The sequence below is a fragment of the Lissotriton helveticus genome, chromosome 3_1 (genome assembly GCF_964261635.1).
Source record: "Lissotriton helveticus chromosome 3_1, aLisHel1.1, whole genome shotgun sequence".
Taxonomy (NCBI): Eukaryota; Metazoa; Chordata; class Amphibia; order Caudata; family Salamandridae; genus Lissotriton; species Lissotriton helveticus.
The window spans coordinates 1,170,767,127-1,170,790,535 of record NC_136061.1 but is presented as its reverse complement, the minus strand read 5'-3'; the positions used below and the strand labels follow the sequence as shown (position 1 = coordinate 1,170,790,535).

At 41.5% G+C, this 23,409-nt stretch overlaps 1 protein-coding gene across 1 annotated transcript in view; it reads left to right on the top strand.

Moving 5' to 3' along the window:
* Window positions 1-23,409, top strand: part of ACMSD (aminocarboxymuconate semialdehyde decarboxylase) — a 625,677-nt gene that overhangs the window by 266,494 nt on the left and 335,774 nt on the right. Inside the window, exon 5 of the mRNA XM_078681812.1 lies at window positions 20,116-20,352. Coding sequence (XP_078537938.1) covers window positions 20,116-20,352 — 237 coding nt within the window. The remainder of the gene's footprint in view (window positions 1-20,115; window positions 20,353-23,409) is intronic.

Here is a 23,409-nt window from a genome sequence, read left to right as displayed (position 1 = left end):
ACATTGGGCAGGCAGATATGCAGCCATTTATTGGATGGCCCTAACTCCCCAGGGCTCTAAGAGAGAATCATGGCAGAACCAGAGTAGTCTCTGCCGTGATTAACCCTAAGGTCTGCCTGCATATAAATGTTGTGGATGGACCACTATATGGACGGGGAGGAAACTCGGAACGGAGTACACCCTCTGCCAATATATACATTTGGCTCTTAGTGTTAATATGATTACTATTATGATTATCATTATTAGTAATAATAAGAAAAATACTTATAATAATAATAATAATAAAAATAATAATATACTCCATGCTGTTTAGTATTATTATTGCTGTTGTGTCATTAATAATAATAATAATAATAATAATAATCATTTAAATTCTGGTGCATTTATAAAGGCATTGGCAGGATCCTCTCTCACTGTGGTTCCTGTCAAAATATGTTACTGTTTGCTGCAGGGCTTGTGGGGTGGACACAGTCCTACAGCAAACAGTATTATTTTTTTTCTTTTCAAAAAGAAAATCATGAAACAGGATTTTTTTTTCAAAAAAAGAAAGTAATCCTCCCCTCACCATGGGAGGTCTCTCATGGCAGTGGGAGCATTATAATGTTTTCACAGTTTTTTTTCCGCCAGGTTTTAACTGCCGGTAAGTAACAGTCAAAAATGTCTGCCCATCTAAATTGGGCAGCAGGGCCTGTAGCTAATTATGTGATGGCCCTTACTCCCCAGGGTCGCCAGAGGGGATTAATCATGGTAGAGACAGAGTAGTTTCCGCCGTGATTAACCCTAATGTCCACTTGCATATAAATGTGGTGGGTGGACCACTATATACTCGGAGAGGCAACGCCATACGGAGTACCCCCTCTGTCAATATATAAATCAGGCCCTTAGTGTTATTATGTTTACTATTACAATTATTATAATTAACAATAATAATAATGTTATTTTGTATTAATATTGTTGTTGAGTCATTCATAACAATAATAATAATAATAATAATGTAACGTGTTGCACCTACAAACATGAGAAAATCAAAAATGGGGGTACATGGGTTTACAGGGGCATGCCTCAGGGTCCAATTGGAAAGTAATATGAAAGATAAATTCTAAAAAGAGATAAAGATGAGATTTCATACAAAACGAGCACTTTGAAGTTCAAACATCTATTACTATGCAGGCTTCTTATTATGAATGAGTTTCAATAGCTGAAATAAATCAAAAGCATAAGAATAAGAATAACCCCTAACAAAAACCAACATACTAGCACAGAGGTCGCCTATGCCGTCTCTCAAAGAGAATGAACTGACAGAAACAGCATAAAACCTGGAGAAAAGGTGGGTAGAGAGCAGCAAGGCTAGCTAGGACCAGCTCTGTGTCATTCCCTGCATGTCATGTTATCCACTCTCCTTTTGCAATGCAATGGGATTAGTATTTGCCCTGGTCCTCGGCTGGCTTCAGAAATTAAACTCCTCTTTTCTATGAACAGGCTGAAGAAGCAGATTGAAGAGTGCTGCTGATATCAGAGTGCGTTACCATCCATACTTTTCAGTGTTTACATTCTTATATATGGCTCTCATAGAGAGCCTTTATTGTTTATTTCTGTTTTTGAATCACATAACCCACTGCTATGGCATGCATCAGTTAATAACAAAACTGGTTACCCACTGTTGTGATGTCATAAAGGCCTTTCAGGCCAGGCTGACAGGCCTCTCCGACAGGCCTCTCCGACTGATAGTAGAAAGCACAGCTGCAAGAGGGGTAAGGATGGCAAAGAAGGTAGTGGGGGTTGGTCAAGGATGGCAGATACTTAAAAAAAAAAAAACCTTTTGGACAGGGATACATAACAAAGGCCATCTATGGATGGATCCCCATTACTCATCTGTCACTGCATAGCAGTTAACAGATGTTTGTTTATTCAGCCACATTATGACCATAAAACATTTACACACTTAAACAATGACTACAGTACGTAATATTTTAGGTCACATAATAAAATTTAAAAAGCATAAACATTTGTTGTAATACAATAAAAACTCCTGCAAATGCCAACACTATAGAATCCTGTCTTGGTTCTTATTATTAAATATACACTTGAATCTATGAACACGGTTCTTTTAAGAATTACAATGCAACTTCCATGAGCTCTTAGACTGAATTTTGTGCATACAGTAATTTGCTGTAGCAGTTGAAAGCAGAGGCAGATGATTTTAGGGGGCCATACATAAAATACAATTATGGATGGGTACAAAAATGAATTATGAGGATATTTCTCAGATCAGGATTCTAAGTGACATCATAGACAACTAGAGCTTCACTCTTGCTGTCTATTTGATGTCGCTCAGGACCCCTTGGTAAAAAAACATCCATGTAATTCACTGTTACCCATCTATAATTGTATATATTGCACAAGTCTATAAAGCTTTTATTTCATTTATTTGCGTGGTGCACACCACAAACTGAAATGTCTTTCGATGCCCAACGGAAGGAAATAGAGTTCCTCTGATACTGAGTGAAGGAAGCAAGAGCAGGAGTACTGAGGCAGTTGAGAAACTGGGAGGTGTCTAGGCTTTTCCCGGAGCAAAGCAGACTAGACTTCAAACTCTGACTCCAAATGCAAGGCAATCCAAAGGCGTGGTCCCAAAACATAGAACTAAAATGACCTTACTAACTCGGGTGTATACTTGGTGCAACAATACTGCAAATACTTTAGAAGCATATGCTAAACTACATTTCTTTAGAGAGTTTGTGAGCTTTCACATTCGTTTACCTTCAGTTTTACATTATGCACTTGTTCAGAATTGCTTTTCTTCATCCTATTGAAGACATATGCAATTGTAACGTATACATTAGTATGTTTTTTTATTGAGCCTAGGTTTGAGGAGAAAAATGTACCATATGAATAATTGAAAGGAAAATTTCAGGTTGTTTACCTATTTTCTTCCTCTATTTAAAAATGTTTGTAGTAAGGGAGGGGTAGCAGTGGGTGGAGAAAGGACACAGAGAGAGAGAGAAAATAGTCCCTCATATGTACTGGAATGCACATCTGTTGTCAGCAGTAAAAGTATAAATGCCATCCAAATTAAAATTTGGTGACCCCAAAATGCTGCTTGTACGAAAAAAAAGAAGAACAGGGAGGAAAGTCATTGAATCAGTGAAAGAGAGATAAGAAAGCAATTCATTCAAATCTTTTGTATTGTTCACAACAGTTCTTGGACAACAGACAGATAAACTTCCTGTAGATAAGCCCTAAAAACGATCAATACAAACAGTCTCTCCAAATGCAAGGGAAAAGACTCAGGGGTATATTCACAAGAACGTGTGATAACTACTGCAAGAGTAGCGTAACGCAACTTTTAACATCATGGCCTATTGCGGGAAAATAACCCTGTATCAACGTGGAATTCACAACATGGCGGTAGCATGAGATAGTTTGCCGACACCTTGTACAATGTCCCCGAAACAACCACCTCGCCGGAGATAAAAACACAAACCCCAAAGCGACAAAACCTGCGATGGTCAAAAGCGTGATAAGAAAAGTGACAACCAGCATGAGGGCAGCAATCCTCACGTGCAATGCGGGAAAATTAGTACAAGAACAGCACATGGAAAATGCCCCTGAACAAAAATCATCAACAGCGGACTACGACGAATGCACCCTGGCCAACAGCAGAGGACAACATGTGTACCTCAACATCCAAGCACAGTGGAAGAACAGAACATATGGCACACCACACAGCGACACGCCCACCGTGCAGTATATGCACACAATCAGGAGTGCACACCGGCAGTGACAACATCCCGGGTCAAAGAGCTCCCCCACCACATTTGAATACAGGACACAACTGGTTCAGCAAATGTGCACAACCTGCCAAATCACATCTGGAACACAGGGAAACGTAACATAAAAATGAACAAGTACAAGCTAAGACCTGCAAAAAAATTTTATTCACACATGTAGTGCATTTGGACATTGTCTACTGTTGCATGATTGCCATGGATGGTCACAATGTGACGTGCTCATGAGAAGTAAGTGTCAATGATGGTATTCCTATGGGCCATTGCTGCGCTGCTGCAGTAGGATGTGGGCCACCTGCCCATCACCACCATCATCAGCCGGTACCTCTGGAACTGGGATCCATGGGACCCAGGTGCGAACACATATGTTGTGCAACACACAACATGCAACGATCAGCTTGCACATGATGTTCGGGCTGTACAGGAGCTTCCCACCTGTGCCATCCAGGCACCTGAAACGTGACTTCAACACTGCAAATGTGCATTCAACTATGCCCCTGGTATGTATGTGGGCCTCATTGTACTGCCTCGGGGCGGGTGTGTTCGGATCTCGGAGGGGTGTCATCATCCAAGGGCAGAGTGCATATCCTTGATCACCTGTGACAGTGCAGGGAGAAAAGAGTCAATACTTGATACGGCAGAATGTGATGGCAGGTACACCAATCCAGTGACGCCTGTGCTGGCTGTGTGATGGGTGAGTGTAAGCCAGCCGACAGGGATTAGCTGATGCAAGCAACTACACCACCAGTCTGTATAGGGTGCAGGGGTTGGCCAGGATGACCATGGAGTGTTGTAGTTGTGTCTGGTAGGTGTTTGTGTAGTTTGACATGTTGAATGTGGTTCGGTCACATGTGCATCCCCACAGTTTTGCATTGTGCTCAGGAGGCATTGGGATGAGTGGTGTGTTGACTTGGTACTTACCGACGAGCAGTCCCATATGTGCCATCCTGGAAGCGCTGGTTGATGATGGACTGTCGGAAGATGAAGGAATCATGCACACTGCCTGGGTAGTTGGCGATGATATTGGTGAAGAGTCCCCGGTGGTCCACTATTGCCTACACATTGATGGAATGCGTGTGCTTTCTGTTGGGGTAGTGGTGTACAGTATCCGCAGGGGGCACAAGTGGGACATGTGTGCAGTCGATTGCCACAACACGGTCGAGAATCTGGCTATGGCATAGAAGCTTTGGTTTGTCTCCAGCTGTTCCTGCGCAGTGTTTGGGAAAAGAGGTACTGGGGTATGAAGCTGAGGATGGCATGCAGGACAGGTGTGATGAACTTTGATAGGGCTGGCTGTGAGACCCCTCCGACTCTGGCAGTTGTTGGTTAAAAGGTACCAGAGGCCAACAGGTGCAGCACAGCCAGCAGCTTTGTTTGTGGAGGGATGTTGGTTCTCCGCTGCGTTGGGACCGTCAGCCTTTGGGAAATGTGGGTCATGATGCGGTGAATGGTTGTCCTTTGGAGCCTGTAGTGGGCAATGACTTCCTCGGGTGTTAGGTCTGTGAGAGTGGTGTGTTTTCGGTAGGTCCGCTGTCTTACCCTGTGCTGCCACTGTGGTGGTCCGGGGGGCGGGTCTGGGTCCAGGAGGTGGTGGCGGTCCTGGAGGTGGTGACGGTGGGTGTTGTGGCCCTGTTGGGGCTCTGAGATGCCTGATGATTAGCTCCATGGCGTTGTTCGTTCTTCAGATGTGGCTGTGTGCAGAGCTCCGTTGCCTACTGCAGCTAGCCGTCCGTCTTTACACCTGCTTGAGGCAGGAGTTAAGTCCTTGTGAATATGCCCCTCAAGTTCTTTTACGACGGCACTCATTTAGGTAACCGTGTTAATGGTGACATTGTGCGAGAAAGGACAGTTCATGACAGATTACAACAGCAATATTCTGTTGGCAACAACCTGCATAATAATTCACACTAACATTGTTACCGTAAGTTATTTCTAATTTGGAACTTTGTTCAATAAAGTATGGAGCTTTTTAATTTTTACACATTTTCGAACACTTCGTTTATCTGAGTTAGTTATTTTAAATATCACAGCATCCTGATTTTTTTTAGTTTCTCCTCCAATGTTGTTTTTCCATGCTGCACTATCATTTTGTGGTTTTCATTGAATAATATTAATTTGAAACCTAGAGAGCTTAATTATCAACAACACTAATAGTATCCCCGCCAAAAGTAATTTTCATTAGAGATTTGTGTAACATTCAAATGTTCGGAGCAACAAATGTGACCTTTCATTTTGAGCCTTTTTCGCAACCAGAGCATTATGCACATTCATTTTATTGTCAGATATGCTGATTATATTGTGATGTATTCCTATAGGTTCTGTATCGATCCCCCTATTCCTGACCCTATTCTGGTTAGCAAACTAACAAGTTAACTAGCAGTCAGCCCATGAGGCAGAAAACCCCCATGATGCAGGAAACCGTTATCTGATGAAGCCACACTACGGCACAGGAACGTGTTATCTGATTAGGTCATAACGCTTGCCATCTAATTAGACAAGCGATATTCCTCCAGCCCCTGATAAGGCATACGGAGTTCTCATAACAAATATAACCTATGACAGACCTGGGAAAAACCCTGCGGCCATTGTTTTGATTTCACCGAGAACTTCAGCAAAAGAATGTGCTAACGACCTGGTCGTATGACATCCTTATTGACGTATCTATGTCCATCCTTACGTCAATCTCGGCACCTTAAAGGTATAAATATTACCGATATTGCCCTATGCAAACACACGCGGTGGTGACGAGGACGGAGCAGCCAGACTTGCCGAAGCCCAGAGCAGAGCAGACCCCGCTGGCGCAGCCCCGCCTTCTTGACGCGCTGAAATCGAGCAGCTGCCTATTTCTCCTGCCGAGAAATCCAGCTCCGGCGTTTCCGGGTAGCCCTCGCAGGCAGCCTAGAATATCGAGACCAGAGACGAGAGATACCATCACTCATTCATCCTAACTTCCAGGTACAGAACTGAATAACCCCTCGCAGAGAATTCTTTAGTCAGTCACTTGGCAAAAACAAACTTAACTTAAACTGTAACTTTCTATTCCCGCCCACGTATTAGGCTTAGGTCAGGTACACGGGGTAGGCGTATTTAGAAACATCAGTTGAGTACGTTTAGTCAAATGTATATGTGTATGTAATATATTTTATTCATTTTAAAACCTTCATATGGCTTAGAAACCATATCAATGTTTTTACAGTATTATTTTATACTTCTGCTTTTAATGTATGCACTTTACTTAACTATAAGTATTGCAATAATATCGATCCATTTCTCTTGTACGAGAAAAGAGACTGATCAATAAATAACATCTTTTATTGAACACGCCCGTCTCTTCCTTTTCTCTACAATCTGATGAGACTAAGAATGCACGTACTGACTGAGTAAAATAAATTGCCTTTTGTTCACACGACTCTCGAGATACACTCTTGATTAGGGGAGAGCAAAGTTGTCATGTTCTATGGTTGTCAGAACCTAAATCCCTTCTTGTCTAATCAGGGAAGTTAATTCCTTCCTGAACATTCGAGAAAGTTTCTAGTGAACTCTGAGCTAGCTGGCAAACCCAAAACTTTAAGTCTAATATCGACAGTAGTAGACCTAGTTAACGTCTGGTCTAGGCCTATACTATTGAAGGTATTATTCCAATGCGCAGAGCCTATTGGGATAATAGGAACTACACTACATGGCGCCCAACGCGTTTGGAAGGGCGATAAAACTAACGTAAGACATTTAGAGTAACTCAGTCGTGCTTTCTCACTCAGACCCCTTTTCCCCATAATACTCCAAAGACGTCTGGAGTGGGTGAAAGGTAATATCCGCCAAACCTCGCAGGAGGAAACTCCTATGTATGGTACTTGGTTTAGTCAACGTTGAAGGATACACCGTTCCAAAATATTGTGCATCTAATCTTTAGTTTCCATAAGAAACCTGATCTGCAAACAAACAAAATAACCATCCTGTCGGTAAAATGGCAGACAGTGATGAAGAAAGAGAGGCAGTTAGATTAGCAGCTGACATAGCAGACGCTGACACTGCACTACAAAATGCTGACCCGGAGATAATACTCATCCCGGTCATTAAAAGAAAATCTATAACCTTAAAACTTATAGAAAACGGACTGACACCTAGAGGTGGTACAGTCATATTCGTAATTGAGGCACACGAATATCGGCAGACAGAGGTATACTATTCATGGATACATTTTCCAGCAGCAAATGCTGTAACAAAGTACTTCCACTATTAGAAAATAGAGGAACCTCCTGGAGAGTACACTCCTTTCGAGGAGGTGGAAGTACCACTTACATTTCAAGAGCATTTGCTCTTATTTAATGGCGCCCTAAAACATAATATTCACATCACCAGGCTCGGTCCTTTAGGTAGACCAGGAGCAACGTGGCCGGTCCTAGCCGGATACACACCACATCCAGACATCAATGGGATGTCTGCAGCAGAGCTGTTAACACAGCTAAAACAATTAGTAAAAATACATAGACAATTAGTCCAATATGTGATGCGGACTTCAACAATTCAGCCAGCAATTAAAATTCCACAGCTGACCCCTCACCAGGGGAACACAAATAAAATTACACCACAGAACATACAGTCCTGCCTAGGTAAAGTACCGGCTAAACGGGAACAAATACCATTCTGGTTGGCACAGAAAATCACCCAAATAGAGGCGGTGTTTCCTGAAACCACCCCATTAGAAAAACACAGGATTCTGACTATCTGTCTTCCAATGGGAATCGCACCACACATTGAGGACTGTGACACTTGGGGTACAGTCTTTGCTTCCATCTACACAAAAACGCACGGTGTTCCATCCATTTCGGTAATACCAGATGTGCTAAAACAAATTCAAGACGAATATGGTCCAGAACCCGCTTTAACTCTTGGTATGAAACTACTCAAAGACTTCAAGCAGGTCTCGGCTATATTATTAGCCAACATAAAGGGAGAAGCAGCAAAGTGGCGATCCGCCAGAGGTTAAATGAGACAGATATAGCAGACCAACCAGCTGAAATTGCCAGAATCATAGAAAAATCCTATGAGGAACTAGGTAGAGATAGTTTAGGTGGAATACCAGTAAAACCACAACTGATTGAAAGTCCTGAAAAAATATTTTTTAATAATAATTCAACATCACAGAAAAAGAGCTGGGATGGAAACAAACAATCCAATCCTAAAGAAAAGAAATTCCAGTCCAGAGGAAGGTCTCCTAGGCGAAGAGAAAAATCTCCGAACCTAAGACACAGGTCACCCCAGAGTGACCCCTCTGGGAAAAGATATAACCTTAGAAATAGGGATAATATAAAAAAGCCTGATAGATATCAAGACATTGATACACGTCCCTCTCAATCTTTTCAGACTTCCTCGCAGAAATCGGAAAGAAGAGGACGATCAGAACAAAGAGAAGAGCACGCCAAGTCCAAAGACAAGGAACCTGCTCAGCTAAAAAAGAAATTACAATTTCCAAAAAAGAAGGTAGCCAGTATCAAGGTAGTTAACAATGCCGAGAATACTGAGGACACAACTGAAAAACGGAGAATGGGCTCAGACAATGCTAGACAGCGCAGCAGAAGTGAGCATAGCTCGCAAAGTCCTTATGAATCATCTGGAGACAGTGGACACGAATGAATATCTTCAAGTGGAAACTGCAGACACCAGAGTTAGCAAACCCCACAAAATATACGAAATAACATTACGTATAGAGGGGGATAAGACTAGAAAAATAAGGGGACTATTTTGGGATAATCTCTCCAAGGGCTATGACATCCTTCTAGCTGAAAAAGACTGGCCACCAGAGTTTGTCAGGGAGTGCCCTCATGGCGAAGAAATAATTATGCCTGCCTTCTCAAATCATATCCCAATTCATAAAAAATATACACTTGCTAGAAAGTGGGCAGAAGCTCTAGCTCCTGCTTTATATAAAAATCATGTAGGATGGGATGAGGACTCTCCTCCTCACAAAATCCAGATAAAATCACAACCTACTGCACAAAGGCAGTACCCAATTAAGCAAGAAGCTAAAAAACAGGTAAAAGAAATTCTAGATCAGCTAGAATACCAGGGGGTGATTGAAACTTGCACCTCACAAATGAACAACCCTTTGTTTCCGGTCTCCAAACCAGACAATTCATATCGTCTAGTTTTGGATTACCGACACCTTAACTCATGTTGCAAAACTTTTGCAGTGCAAAATTCGCATAGTGCTGCACTAATGAATAACATAGTGCGCAAAAAATACAAAACAACATTAGACATATCTAATGGATTCTTTTGTCAAAACATAGCACCAGAGAGCAGATATTTGTCTGCATTCTCAATAAATGGCACTCAAAAGCAATTCTGTCGGTTAGCCCAGGGGTACAAGAACAGCCCGGGAGTATTCTCAGCGAGAGTAACAGAATTATTACAAATATATGACGACGAAGCATTATCGTATGTCGACGACATATACTTAACAGATGATGACTTGGAGACTCACTTGAAGAGAGTGAACACCATAATACTTGGTTTCGCAGCAGAGGGTTACAAATTCAACTTTAAAAAATCCAGAATTGCCCATCTGACAGTCCTGTTCTTAGGATATGAATTATCAAGTGAAGGCAAAAGCCTGGCTGACAATTTTCTAGAGAAATGTGCCGTCCTCCAAGCACCTAGAACACTAAAAAACCTACAGTCAATTCTAGGCTTCCTAAATTTCGGAAGAACATACATTTCAAATTACGCAGAAAGGGTCAAACCCCTTTATGATCTGATAAAACCAGATTTTAAAAGAACCAATTGGACTCAAATACACACAGAAATGTTGAGATCCTTACAAACAGACATGCTAATTAAAACAAAATTAGAAACACGTGATAACACACGCAATCTTGTGATTCGAGTCATCCCAGGGAGATGCGGATTCACATACCTGACCTCTAATGAGGGAGAAACGGTACCAATTGCATTCAAATCACACTTGTACACTAAGGCTGAAATGAAATTTAGCCCAACGGAAAAAATTCTTACCGCAACACAGACAGCTATAGCAAAAGAACGAGCCCTGGCACAAGGTAAACGAATAATAATCGTGACACCGATACCAGCCTTAGAGGCTGTAACAAAAGCAAGCATTCCGAATGCTAAAGCGCTCCATCCGAGATGGATACAATGGGCTAATTCTCTTGCTGCAACAGACGTGGCGTACGAATTTGATCCTTACTTAAAAACACAAGAATTTCTCCAATATGAATTTGAATGTCCTCCGCCGACCGAAATTCTGCCTCTAGAACACTACGGCTGTATAATATATACAGACGGATCAGCACAACCCGCAGTGGGGGGTAAGCAAGCTTACAGTGCTGCGTGCGCGATCGTTAAAGGTCGCTGGCACGAAGGAAAATTTAAACCAGCAATCACTAAAACACAATCTTTAGGAGATTGTACAGCTCAGCGAGCAGAACTACTGGCGTTCAAGATGGCGCTTGAAAATACCGATCGAGAATTCCCCACACTCATAGTGTGCGATTCGTATTATTGCGTTCAGTCTTACAATGAATACTTGTAGATCTGGCTTCAGAATGGTTTCAAGGATGCGAAAGGTGGCACAATCAAGCATAAAATGCTCTGGGAACAAGTAGTTCTTTTACAAAAAGAACTACCAAAGACTCACGTGATACATACACTGAGTCATCAACGTGATGGCGTTCACGTTGCAGGGAATTCATTGGCTGATGAGGCCGCGAAGGCAGCTGTGCAAACGGCTTCCGTAGCTGCCATCACACGGTCAAAAACAAAAATAGACAGCGAAATATTACAAGCTGTCAGCGCTACAGAAAAGGATTCGATAGAAACACTCCCGAAAGGCTTTCCTGTAAAATACTCATACATAACTGATGCAAACAATGTTCCTTTTGCTCGAATCCCTGGAGTGGGGGATAGGGCAATTCCAAACATGGAACATAGGTTAGGACTGATAATAGCGGCACACGAAGGGCTTGCTTCTATACATGCTGGCGTCTCAGCCACAGTATCATTATTAAAACAGAGATACTGGTGGCCACAAATGAGAAGACAAACAAGGAATTATGTTTTAGAATGTGAAATATGTCAAAAAATGAAAGTATCAACGGTGAGACGTCCAGCGCAGACGCCCCTTCTAATCTCGGATAAACCATTAGCCTGTGTTTACCTAGACCACTGTGGTCCCTTACAAAGGGATGGTAACTATAAATATATCTTGGTTGCAGTGGACTCATGCACGAGATTCATATGGATGTGGCCCCAGCGAACGGCTGACGCCAGAACTGTTATAAAAGATTTGCGAGTCTTTATCGGCACATACGCAATTGGCATGCTGCATTCAGACCACGGTCCTGCTTTTAGCTCTAGAGCTTATAAGGAGGCCATGGTCAGCATGGGCGTGACATTGCGGTACTCTTGTCCATTTCACCCTGAGGGGAACGGACTTGTTGAAAGAAAAAACCGTGACATAAAGCAATCTATAACGGCAAAGGTATTAGGTTCGGGAGCTGGGTGGGTCAAACATCTAATAAGTGTCCAACGTAGTCTAAATAACTTGCCAAGAAATTCTCTGAAGGGATTCAGTCCGTACGAATTATTATTTGGAACTAGGATGTTGATCTCTGACCTTGACAGTCAAACTTCAGTGGTGAAGGAAAAAAGCTTTGATATCAAAGACCGTTTGGCTATTTTGCAGGACTTAAATGAAACAAGAAAAGACCTGAGCAACATAAAGTTGAAACAACAGCCAACAACCACTGAAGAACCACCACCTGTCCCAGCAAGACCTGTCTGGATTCCAAAAGTCGGGGATCTAGTCAGAGAAAAGATCGCGGTAAAGAAGGAATTTGGGCCTTCTTACAGAAAAGCAGTTCCGGTCTTGTCTGTCAACGGGACAAGATCAGTTGTACTACCGCCACTTGCTGGTAAAAAGGAGAACCGAGTTGTATCCATCGACCTGGTAAAACCACAATCATGTGGCCGATAACAAATAGTAGGCCAAGTGGACTCCCAATAAGTAGCAGAACACCAAGGTTTGCTACCAGTACAGAGGTTCTAACAAAGAGGTTAATCACTTTCGAAACACCTACAGAAGAACAACAAGGACTATGCAACAATGCAATGGAACTTAGACCTCTGAAAACCCAAATAAAAACATTTAGCAGAGACACACCAACCTATAATGAAGTACCAAATGATAATGCAAGAAACAGTAATCCTGAAGCAATTGGAACTATTGACAGAACTGCATCCGGCTACTTCATAAACTTTGATGATTCCTCTGAAGGCTTCACTGAATCAAAGACACAGCCATCATCAAAAACCTTTAAAGATAAAGTTAAAGAACTTTTGAAACAACTGAAAGAAACATATCTAATTTCTCCATGGATCGAATTTTGGGTGGGTTTTGGTGCATTTATCCTCATACTTTGGCTCATCATGATACTAACATTGGGACGCTTCATTGAGGGAAAATATGCTAAAATGGACACAGCAAGTCAGAAAATCAACTTGATCCTCAAACCACACACATCTTCACACGTCGAGAAAAGAGAACTTTCTTCAACCAACTTCACAGCCAATCCTATAACGGGTGGGGTAGCATGGGACAACACTGACTACGAAATCTATGGTCCGGTTGAAATCCTGAAATATCCACACCAAATTAAGATCTCATTGAGTGACTTTGTAAAACCAAGCTCATTTGCTGATGATTGGGACTTCGAAAGCATTAATAATATGATGTCTGACTTAGTAATGTCTGCTAAATTTACCAAACATGATTATTTGCAGGGTTCTACAAATTATGATAGTATGTATTGCTATAGTGGAGAAGTGTGGCTCACTGGTTAGAGGAGGCAGACCCTGAAGCCGAGGTCAGACCCGGGACCAGGGTTCAATTCCCGACGCGGCAGGGTCTTGAACCCAATTATCCACGGACTCGATAATTCTCGTTTCGGTGCCTACTTGAATCATGGGTTCACACTCTGCAGCTCTGGGCATTAGCCTGCTTAATCTCCACTATGGCCCCCCCGCGGCGGGATGCCTGGCTTTCACCTTGGGGATGCCCAGTACGGGTATCTCACAGGGAAAAGCCAGGACGGGTTCCCAAGGCAAGCGCCGAGATGCCTACGGGTAATCGAGCGCTATATAAGAACGCATAATAATAATAATAATAATAATAATATAACCACTATGGTAACCATTTCTTACATAGATCTGCACAACCTAGAAATGTTTTAAATTATAATCAATGGGAACATTGTGCAACCCCTCCAAAAGGAAGCTCAAGAACCGTTTACGACAAATATTCATACTTTTCAGGTTTTAACATAAGTAATGCTGAAACATTTTATTTTAAATTGTCAAATAAGACAGGGATGAAGACCATGATAACAAACACTAAATTGATATATTCGGACTCATTTTTTGAACAAATGAATACTTTTGGTTTTGATTATTGGGACAAAAATGTTGAATTGAAAAGTGTTTGGGGCACAAAAGAATGGCAAGTACAGGGTATAGAATCTTTGTTTAGAGCCTGCATGATCCCAGAACAAATTATATTTTTAAATGACACTGTTCAACAAACTACCTGTCTTGGCTTAGCCAAAATCAAAGACTTAAATAAACCGTCTATTCCAAAACCAACAATGAACAGCAATAGTTCTACAGAAGAAGAGATAGACGTAAATTATGTATTAAACCAAAACAGAACACATCCAGATTGGAAACAGTGGTTGATCTGGCCCACAGATACTAATAATTGTCAAGACAGATTCCTGAACAAAACACAGGGGTTCAAAATGACCAGGCCAGACCCTAGATATCCTCAAAGACATCACCCAGGGATAATAACCACCTACAGTGTGGGCAAATTATGCCTTCAATGGCTACAAACTTCCACACTGGCAGAAATTAAGCAACACCTAACTTTACTTACTGATGGTGCTGACTTGCGTGATTTCACTATGGGACCACGCAAACAGCGTCAAAAGCGTGTCATAGCAGCCTCTGTATATGCAGCATACAATGAGGCCTGGAAGGTTACTCAAATTGAAACAGCAGAGAGAATACGGGAAATTGACCGTATTAATTTGGAAAAATCACTTTCTGTAGTGGACAATGGGTTAATGACTCTGTCCTCCAGAATTTTTTCTTTGGACAGCATTGTGTCTTCAGCAATCGACATATTATCGCAAGACTTACTGTTATTACAACACGGTCAGTCTCAATTGCGTTCTATTGTACAGCTTGGCTGGACGTTACAAAATCTGCGTTCAGGCTATGTGCCTTGGCGTTTAATCAACACAACGTCACTATTCTATATCTTTAACCTTACTGATAGACAAATCAGTATGGCCCAAAAGGGAGCTGATTATACAATCCTGAGCATTGAGAAACTTGAGAGATTACCAGTGACAATGTCAGAACGACCTGTCAGTGAATGGATAATACATGGGATAATAAATATTCCAATATCAACCTTCAGGTTTCAATACTGCCAAAAATATATACAGGCTGGCATGTACGAAAAATTGGGAAAAGGGTACATAAAAACAACATGGAACCTGCCCTATTCACATGCATGTGTCAGTAATAAAGGACAGAAAGTGTTTCTTAGTGGCAATAATTGTGCAATGTCATTAAGCGGTACACTTCTGTGTAACGGAATTAGTTTGCATGGAGCCTGTGAAGGGAACTCAAATAACCTTTCATGTCACCAGCAAGGCGCACCTGCAACAGAGATTGAACCATTCTTTCAAAGACTCTATAATGGGAGTTACATTCTAATTGTAGATCGCAGATGTTGTAGTCTTATGCCCGGGACTCCTTATCTCGTAACTACGACTGCGAAGGTCAAGTGCTGTGGACACTCATTGTTCCCCAGCTCCTTTCCAGACAGGGAGGCAAGGGCATGGCCCAACTTGAAAATTACTTCTATTCGAATAGATACTTTAAGCAGAATGAAAACAGTGCTTCTTCAGACGCCGACAAGGCTCACGTCATCAAAAGAAACGTATGATCTCCAAGTCGCAAGGACGACTGCAGAGATACATTCATTATTATCAACTAATTCCCCCATACATTTCGCAGAAATCCTGAATGAAATCTTAAATATTTCTGATACCAGCGGAGTCTCAAAAGTATTTAAGACAGTATTTTCGATGGCATTAACACCATTCAAAGCCATACTGGGTATTTTTCCAGATTTCGTCCATTCGATTTTTGACGGACTTCCCCTCATTTTAGGACTGATTGCAGGAATCCTATTCCTAGTCCTTATATTTCGTTATGGCAAACCATGTCACAGACAGAACACCTGCGACAAGGGAAGAAACAATCCTAGCCATTGGATACCGGGACCGGATATCAAAAATCCTGGGACTATCCCGGCTTAGAGACCTGAACATGACTTGGTTTCTATCATTTCGACCTATGTGGCAACGATGTGTTTTACCAGTATTAAGGTGCCTGCTATGCGGAGAAGAATGCGTGTTAGACACCTGTCTGACGCTACAATCGGATGCGCCAATGGATGCAGAGACATTGTTGAGTCCAATCAAGGCTCACGCTTTGTGCTGCCCTCAAAGGCTACCAATCCTGATGACGGCATTCGTGGAAGCTTCACCACTGCGATTAAGGGGTAGTGAAGTACAAGATGAAAGCAGCATCGATCAGGTACGACCTTCTGTCAGCAATCCAAATCAGAATGTCAGTGGAGACAATCATGCGCACGAATGCATGGTTACACCTATTTCCGAGTTAGTGGAACTCTCCCAGGAAGCTGTTGACAACTTTTTCGAAAGCCTAAATGATATGATGTTCTCACCAGAGCAGAAATAGAGACTTTTGAACAAACTCGTACAGGGCGTTCCCTGAATTTGGCCTTCAACTTTAATAATAAAGTCACATGAACAATTTTCCCTCCAGTTCACGGACAGCAATTTTTTCAGCAGCCCCAAAATATTTTTTTGCATATTTTTCGGGACACTATCTTCTGCTTAAAGTAAGGACTATTCTTAGAGAACTAAGATTCCTAAATTTACATAGCTTATAGACATTAGCTGCCCGCTGGCATGTTCATAGTTATTATTATTGTGTGATGAAATGGTCTCGAACTTTTTTTCTGTATTAAGAGCCGTTTCATGTGTAAATTTTCATATACAAAATAGCAATAATGTATACAAATGCGTGATTACTTTTGCATTATTCTACAGCTTGAGTGCATACTATACATATGACTGCATTTTTTCTGTATATTTGATAATTTCAAAATGCATTTATGTATTTTGGGGTGGTAAGGTATACACGATACTCTACAGTATGTTGTACTATGCATAGATTAGTAAATATGACCATAGTTAGCGTGGAGTGGGTGTGATGTATTCCTATAGGTTCTGTATCGATCCCCCTATTCCTGACCCTATTCTGGTTAGCAAACTAACAAGTTAACTAGCAGTCAGCCCATGAGGCAGAAAACCCCCATGATGCAGGAAACCGTTATCTGATAAAGCCACACTACGGCACAGGAACGTGTTATCTGATTAGGTCATAACGCTTGCCATCTAATTAGACAAGCGATATTCCTCCAGCCCCTGATAAGGCATACGGAGTTCTCATAACAAATCAAACCTATGACAGACCTGGGAAAAACCCTGCGGCCATTGTTTTGATTTCACCGAGAACTTCAGCAAAAGAATGTGCTAACGACCTGGTCGTATGACATCCTTATTGACGTATCTATGTCCATCCTTACGTCAATCTCGGCACCTTAAAGTTATAAATATTACCGATATTGCCCTATGCAAACACACGCGGTGGTGACGAGGACGGAGCAGCCAGACTTGCCGAAGCCCAGAGCAGAGCAGACCCCGCTGGAGCAGCCCCGCCTTCTTGACGCGCTGAAATCGAGCAGCTGCCTATTTCTCCTGCCGAGAAATCCAGCTCCGGCGTTTCCGGGTAGCCCTCGCAGGCAGCCTAGAATATCGAGACCAGAGACGAGAGATACCATCACTCATTCATCCTAACTTCCAGGTACAGAACTGAATAACCCCTCGCAGAGAATTCTTTAGTCAGTCACTTGGCAAAAACAAACTTAACTTAAACTGTAACTTTCTATTCCCGCCCACGTATTAGGCTTAGGTCAGGTACACGGGGTAGGCGTATTTAGAAACACCAGTTGAGTACGTTTAGTCAAATGTATATGTGTATGTAATATATTTTATTCATTTTAAAACTTTCATATGGCTTAGAAACCATATCAATGTTTTTACAGTATTATTTTATACTTCTGCTTTTAATGTATGCACTTTACTTAACTATAAGTATTGCAATAATATCGATCCATTTCTCTTGTACGAGAAAAGAGACTGATCAATAAATAACATCTTTTATTGAACACGCCCGTCTCTTCCTTTTCTCTACAATCTGATGAGACTAAGAATGCACGTACTGACTGAGTAAAATAAATTGCCTTTTGTTCACACGACTCTCGAGATACACTCTTGATTAGGGGAGAGCAAAGTTGTCATGTTCTATGGTTGTCAGAAACTAAATCCCTTCTTGTCTAATCAGGGAAGTTAATTCCTTCCTGAACATTCGAGAAAGTTTCTAGTGAACTCTGAGCTAGCTGGCAAACCCAAAACTTTAAGTCTAATATCGACAGTAGTAGACCTAGTTAACGTCTGGTCTAGGCCTATACTATTGAAGGTATTATTCCAATGCGCAGAGCCTATTGGGATAATAGGAACTACACTACAATATGGGTATTCTAAATCAATTTCCTTTTCTTAGGATCAAATACAGAATAGGCCCAGTTTAAATCTGCAAGCAGAAAATGGGCGGAATTCAAGAACTTTTGCTTTGTAGCAATTCTATTGGAATAATTTGTTCTGACAGATCTAGCAGTGCTGAGAGCACCCCTGGTCTACCTAATGGCACCTTGTCCCTCTTCCATTAAGCAGGACAGACTGTCTGTAATTGACGGTCAGTAGTCTGGGGGTGGGATCAGGGAGTGAGCAGATATTCCAGCTTGACCTGGGGAAGAATATTTCTGTAGAAACAGATTCATAAAAGCAGAGGGCCTCCCTCTCTCATCCAAACATTTTCATAGATCCATCGTGGCAATGGAAAAATTCTCTGATTTGTATTGAAAGTGGCAAATCTGGATGAGGAGGTGCTAGTTTTTTATTTCTTTCAAAATATAGTGGAGGAAATTCTTCTGGTGGAGTTCGCACTTCTCATTATAACATAGCCTTTTCCCTGGACACACAATCCCAAATAAGGCTTTACGGCCCACCTAGAACTAAATAAATGTCCACATTTAGGGGCCGATTATGATCGCGGACGGACTTGAGTCCGTCCGCGATCACCGAGGATGAGGGAACGTCCGCATGGGCTGCGGCGTTCCCTCCTGTGCTATTAGGATGTGACCGCCACACTGGTGGTCACATCCTCTATTTTTAACATTGCGGCGGGTGCAGCTTCAAGCTGCACCCGCAGCAATGTTAAAAATGCACGCATTGCATTTGTATGTAGAAAGTGGCAGGCACCGCGCGGTGCCTGCCGCTTTCTGCATACAAATGCAGGGGGGTACCATAGGTACCCCCCATGTGCACCCCCCACCCCCCCTTCACCTAGGGGGCCCGCAACGGGCCCCTGCAGTGAAGATCCGTATGCTTTTCAACGGCGGTAAACCCGCCGCGGAAAAGCATATCTTGGCAGCAATCCTAATATGGCGGACGGTGTCTGAGAGACACCGCCACCATATTAGAGCTTTTCCGCCGCGGTTGTAAGCCAACTGCGGCGGAAAAGTGGCGGACGGAAACCAGGACCCACCAGCCATCCTAATGTGGCGGTGGGTCTTTGGTGGGTCCGCTGCGGTTTTTCCGCATCCTCCGGGCCGGCGGTGGCTTCCGCCGGCCCGGAGGATGCGGAAATTCCGCAATCATAATAGCCCCTAAGTGTGGAATACTTGTGGTTTTTTAAGACTGCATCTTCTCTTGGAAATTGAAAGAATATTCCCACTTAAGAAATCCCTGGATCAGCTCCTATTGGAGTGCAGATTGGCTTTGGTACCTGCATTTTTCATATCTCTTTGATACGGTTTTGTGTAATCTAAATGCACAGATGTAAAAAAACAAACTTTCAGGCTCAGTGATCTGAAATTTAAAAAGAGCGATATTTCAACTTCAAGACTGATCCAGAGTATTTGATCATTGCTCATATCATTTTCTTTACTGGTTGTATTTAGATAGAGGAGCATTAGAGTGAAATAATTCTGATTTTAAAATGTGTATTATCCTTTTCTTATCAGGCCAAGCCTAAGGACACCCTGGACCTGTGCCAGTTACTAAATGATGACCTGGCAGCTACTGTGCGGAAGTACCCCAAACGCTTCATAGGTCTTGGCACATTGCCCCTGCAGGCACCAGACCTTGCAGTGCTAGAAATGCATCGATGTGTGAAAGAGTTAGGCTTCCCGGGAGTCCAGATAGGGTCCCATGTCAACAGCTGGGATCTGAGCTCACCAGAACTGTATCCGGTTTTTGCTGTAAGAAGTGTGTTCTTTATCTACAAAATGTGATTCAATTATGTGAAATACAATGATCAATGCTAAACGTGATGCGTTGTTTTGGTAATTATAGTTCAGTTTGTCAGATCATGCTTTCTACCACAGTTTCCTGTCACTGTGAAACTGCTGTATTTATACTTTGAAGTGGTACTCATTTTATTAACTTCAGAAGGATGAAAAGATTTCCTAGCTCTGCTGGGTTCTGTATCTATGGCCTTTGAGCTTCCCAGTTCTTGTCAATGGGCACATTTACATTTGGTGTCATCTATTCTCTTGCAGTACATTTTATTTTGAAACATTAGTAGTATGACAGTACTAGCACTGCTTTGCTCTTTCTTTATTTCCCTCTTCCTTTTTTCTCTTTCCCTTGTCTTTCTTTATTCTTCCTTTCTTTCATTTTTTAATTTTGTAAAAACTTTATTGCACATGAATATTATTATAACCAGGTTATCATATACCCATATAGTATTCTATAGATAAGGATATGCTTAAAAAAATTATTATTATGCAGCAATAATTCTCTATAAATGTATATTGGAACAGGCAATAGAAAAACAGGATATCTAAACATGCAGGCTCCAATTTTGTATGTAAACTGAAAAAATAAGGAAGAAAGGGGAATTGGATGAATGCGTCTTGGTCATACAGGAATTATTAACTACACGGTGAAGTATCTTGTAATAACTTGTAATAACACCATAGTCAGAAGTGAAGTAAAGCATCTACACCACAAAATTAAAATACAAAAAATATTCAAGGTGACTATAACTAAGCATGTCTATTTTAACTTTCAAGAACAACTCATTCTCTCAGTGTTATAATTGTTAAACAGGCTGTTGTACCAAGCTTAAACAATGTATCATTGGTATATTTTAGGTTGGTAGGTATCTGTTGGATGCCAACTGCTATTCATTGATCAGCCACTGTACTTTGTTTAGAACCACTACACAGCCCTACAGGAAACACCCTACAAAAATATTTTGGGAATGAGAAGAGACATTTGTGTTCATAATATCATTAACTTTGTTCCATACTTGTGAACCACAATTGATTAACCCTAGGGTTCTCAGAATCATATGGATAGTATGTCTTCATACAAAAGGAACAATACCAATATTAAAGAGCTTATTTCCAATCTGGATTACTCAGGAATTGTAGAGTAACCTATTCTATAGATAAAATGAGTTTGAATTGCATAGTATAAGTCACTCAAGAGGTAGAATAGATTTTGTCACAGATTGTATCTGAAACATTAAAAAATCATGCTATGTCTGAGTCCCTTTCAAAGTCTTCTTTAGATTTTGCTTTTTGTCTCGGTATAGCTTTTGTAAAGGAAGTAGTGGATGCCTTGAATGTGTTTCAAGAATTGCATATAGATTTGCAATACATTTCAAATTTAAAAATACCTGGGAATAAATGTGACCTGGAAAATAATTTGGACATTCCAACAAATAAGAATTGCAGTTCCAGCTATTGCCCTTTCCTTTGATGGCATTAAATCACAATTGGTTGCATGGTCAGAAATTAGAATAACTTCAACTTCTGAGCTCAGTAGCTTAAGTGTTATCTTCTTTTATTACTTTATTTTTATTTTTGGCAAGCATGGCATAGGTAATACATTTCTGCAATTCCCTTAAAAAATGACAGTGCATGAATAATAATTGTCCAGGCAACTTCAAACACATCCCACCAACAACTCTTCATTACCCTTGGTCCCCACATGACATCATGCAGACATGAATCGTCTCCCTGTACACTTCAAGTTGGGGCAGTTTCCTCCCAGTGTTGCTTAGTACTGCCGAAAGGGTCCCCAAATGTCTTTGGGCCTTCACTCACTTAGCAGCAGGCTTGTATAGACTTCTGCTTGGGTGTTACACTGTACAAAGTTCATATCCATTCAGCCACCTTAGGGGCTGCACCTCACCCCACTGCATGCCAACTCTTTTTCTTCCCAGTAGGAAAGCCAATGTAGTACATTTCCTATAGGTTTTGGGGCCTTCTTTACATATCCCAACAAAGCTATAAATGTATCATGTCCAGGTGGTTCGCAGTCATGTGTAAGAGGGTTTCCATCACATCTTGCCAACAATCACAGACTCCTGGACATTCCATGGTAGGTTTAGAAATCCCTTGATTAGATCTGGTGCATCGTGTACATTCCAAGGTAGTGAATAAACCATTTAACAGATGTACAGTAAACCCTGTTTAAGAATTTATAATATATTAGTCTATATTCACAATTGATAAAATGTCCTTGGTTTGCTGACAATACAACTATGTGAAATGTTTCTTTGTGGAAGGGTTTGTTAAGAAAATAGTTAATAATTTCCACTTGTGTGGTTCTGCCAGTAAATTACTGAATAGCTCTTACACTGCACCATAGTGCTTGTAGTCCAATAGAACTCCTTGCCAGACTGGGAAAATAAAGTAATATATTTTGTAGCTGTGGGAATTGAACTCCCCAGCGTCTTAAGATAGTTGGAAGATTGGAGCATATCCCAGCTACTTCCGGGCTGTTTGACCGTCCAGGCCAATTTCATCATCAATGATTTTAGTTGGTCAAAGACCGCCCGGTTCTGTGGTATTGGAATATTTTGGAATAAGTACAGTGTTTTCTCTAGTTCAACTATATTCATGAGGGCTACTCTGCCTGCCGTTGAACTTTTTACCCTGCTACATTTGTTAGTTTGCCCTGTTATCTCGCTCAGACATTTATCTTAGTTCTCTTGTATGATTTTCTCCATGTCTTTGTGATTATGGATACCCAAATATCTTATGGGGTCTGGGTCCAAATTATGGGGTAGTCTAGTGCTGGGTTCAGGTGGGCTCTGGTCAGCAGCATCAACATTGATTTAGTCCAATTAATAGCTAGACTGGGCTAACTTCAAAACTGTATCATTTCCCTAATCATGGGATTGAGGTTGTTTTTCAGGATTTTAACTAGCAGGAGTATATTGTCTGCATATAGTGATAGTTGTATTCTGCTGGAGCCAAATATTAGGCCATGTTGATAGTGATGTTCTCGTAGCATATGTA